Below are 2,221 nucleotides of genomic sequence, written 5' to 3' on the forward strand. Positions count from 1 at the left end.
ACGTGCACGCCCGGGTGGATTTCTTCTGACCATGAATTGTAATTTTCAAAGCTGTTATAGCCGCCTTGATGTACTTGACTTTTCCAAGTACAGAGTGCGAGTGAAGTAAAACCAGGAGGTAATGGATACAGTTGTTTCGTTCGAACACAAGAATAGAAGTAGAACTCTAGAGGAAAACAAAACAAACAAAACCCAACAGGAATTAACCCGGACAAGCACAGACAAGTCGGAAACCGAGTGCGGCCCGGCGCCGGTCCACAGCGCGCCGGGCCCGACGCCCCATCCGGGCGGGTGCAGGCCGGCTCCGCGGGGTCGTGGTCGTGCTGTGGGTGTTGGGAGTTTGTGGTGAGTTTTGTCTTCTTTTCCTGGTGTTTCCTACTTTGTGGTCATATTTGTGGTACAATGAAAACACATTTTAGGAAGAAACGTGAACATGGATTCCGAGCATCTGCTTCTCATAATCTCTGTGATGGCTTTTCCGGGGACATCTGTGCAGGGGGGCAGCGGGGGGGTCCTGGCCCAAACGGAGTGTCCGTCAGTGACCACCCACACCCGCCCCCCCGAGGCCCAGAGAGGTGGGAGCCGAGGGAGGTTGGTGTCCCGGGCGGCCCACCTCACTGCTCCTCCGGGAGTGGGGGTCCTGGGCTGCCCCCCACCCCCGGAGCCTGATCTGGCCACCTCTCTTGCAGTGTACCTCTACGGGGAGGCGGCGCAGACAGCCGGGCGCCGGGCCCTGCCGGCCATCCGGGCCGGGGAGTATGAGGCGCTCCCAGAGAAGGTGCGTGCCTCCTCGCCTGGGCGGGGTGGGGGGGGGGGCCCTCCTCCCTCCCCTTCCCCCACCCCGGCAGGGCACCCCTCCTGTGAGGGACACGGCAGCCTAGGCGGAGTCTTCCCACAGCTCAAGCAGGCCGAGTGGGCGCCTGACTTTGGTCCCAGCACCTTCGTCCCCAGCTGGGGGGCCACTGTCACGGGGGCACGGAAATTCCTCATTGCGTTCAACGTCAACCTGCTCAGCACCAAGGAGCAGGCGCACCGGATCGCCCTCAACCTCCGGGAGCAAGGGCGCGGGAAGGACCAGGTGAGCAGCCTGCCGTCCCCACCAGGGCCTGGCTCCGTCCCCAGGGACTCATGAGGGGCTCATGGGAGAGAGCCAGGGGTAGGGTGGTGTCGTGGTATGGACTGGCCGACAGCCCAGCCTTGGTGTCCCCAACTGCCGGACCGGGCGGCGGGGGCTCCCGTGATGGGAGCTGGGGACACTTGCTTTAAGAGACATTTGCACGGAATCAGGCAGGGAATGTAGCTATGGTTAGAAGGCTGCAGCATTCCTAATAGGAAGGAAGCGGCTTCTGCGCCCCAGGGCCCTAGGCCTCCAGGTGTCCCAGGTACCCCCAGGGGCCCCCGCAGGCCTCCAGGTGTCCCAGGGACCCCCAGGGGCCCCACATACTCCCAGGTACCCCCAGGGGCCCCGCAGGCCTCCAGGTGTCCCAGGTGTCCTGACCCACCACGTCTGCCACAGCAGCTGTCTCCCACTTTGAGCTTTGATTTTACAGAAAGTGTGAGTTGGACCCACAGACACAGAGACCCTTGGGGAAGGAGGTAGAGGGTGACATCCTGCCTGCTTGTCAGCCCCCCGCCCCCAGAGACCTGGGTCCTGCCAGACAGCTGAGGGCCCAGGCCCCCAGCCTCCCGGCCCATGCACACAGTGCGCAAGCACAACACACACAGCAAGCCCTAAATCGTATTTTGCTCCTGCTGAGTTCAGAGGGCAGAGGTGGTTCTTAGGTGGACTGAGCCACCCCGAGGAGTGAGGAGCAGAGAGCCAGTCTTGGGGTGCAGGGGGATGGCAGGGTGGGAGTTTGGGGTTGGATGGGGGTGGCCCCGGGCAGGCCCCCAGCCTGTAGTGTGTGGGCGAAATGTGGCCTGGGAGGCAGAGCTGGTCTGAGGCTGGTGCCCTGAGTGGGCACCAGCCTGGCACCTGACCTTTGGGGGCTCAGTTTCCTTGTGGTGAGAGGGTCCCTCCCTGGCTGGCTCAGGTGAGAGCTCTGGAGAGTGAGGAGGAGGGCAGCCTACCAGCTATCCGCACAATCTGCACCACGGAGTCCTCCCCACACAGTGTGTGCACCACAGTCCTCCCCACACAGTCCATACCACACAGGCCTCCCTGCACAGTGTATACACCACAGTCCTCCCCACACAGCCCTCCCCACACAGCCCTCCCCAC

The 2,221-nt window shown here is 62.8% G+C and overlaps 1 protein-coding gene across 1 annotated transcript in view; it reads left to right on the forward strand.

Moving 5' to 3' along the window:
* FTCD (formimidoyltransferase cyclodeaminase) overlaps positions 1–2,221 on the forward strand; it is a 17,838-nt gene that overhangs the window by 3,120 nt on the left and 12,497 nt on the right. Inside the window, exons 4-5 of the mRNA XM_029940591.1 lie at positions 690–778; positions 899–1,078. Of these exons, the coding sequence (XP_029796451.1) occupies positions 690–778; positions 899–1,078 (269 nt within the window). The remainder of the gene's footprint in view (positions 1–689; positions 779–898; positions 1,079–2,221) is intronic.

Source organism: Suricata suricatta, chromosome 5, assembly GCF_006229205.1.
Source record: "Suricata suricatta isolate VVHF042 chromosome 5, meerkat_22Aug2017_6uvM2_HiC, whole genome shotgun sequence".
In the NCBI taxonomy this organism is placed as follows: Eukaryota; Metazoa; Chordata; class Mammalia; order Carnivora; family Herpestidae; genus Suricata; species Suricata suricatta.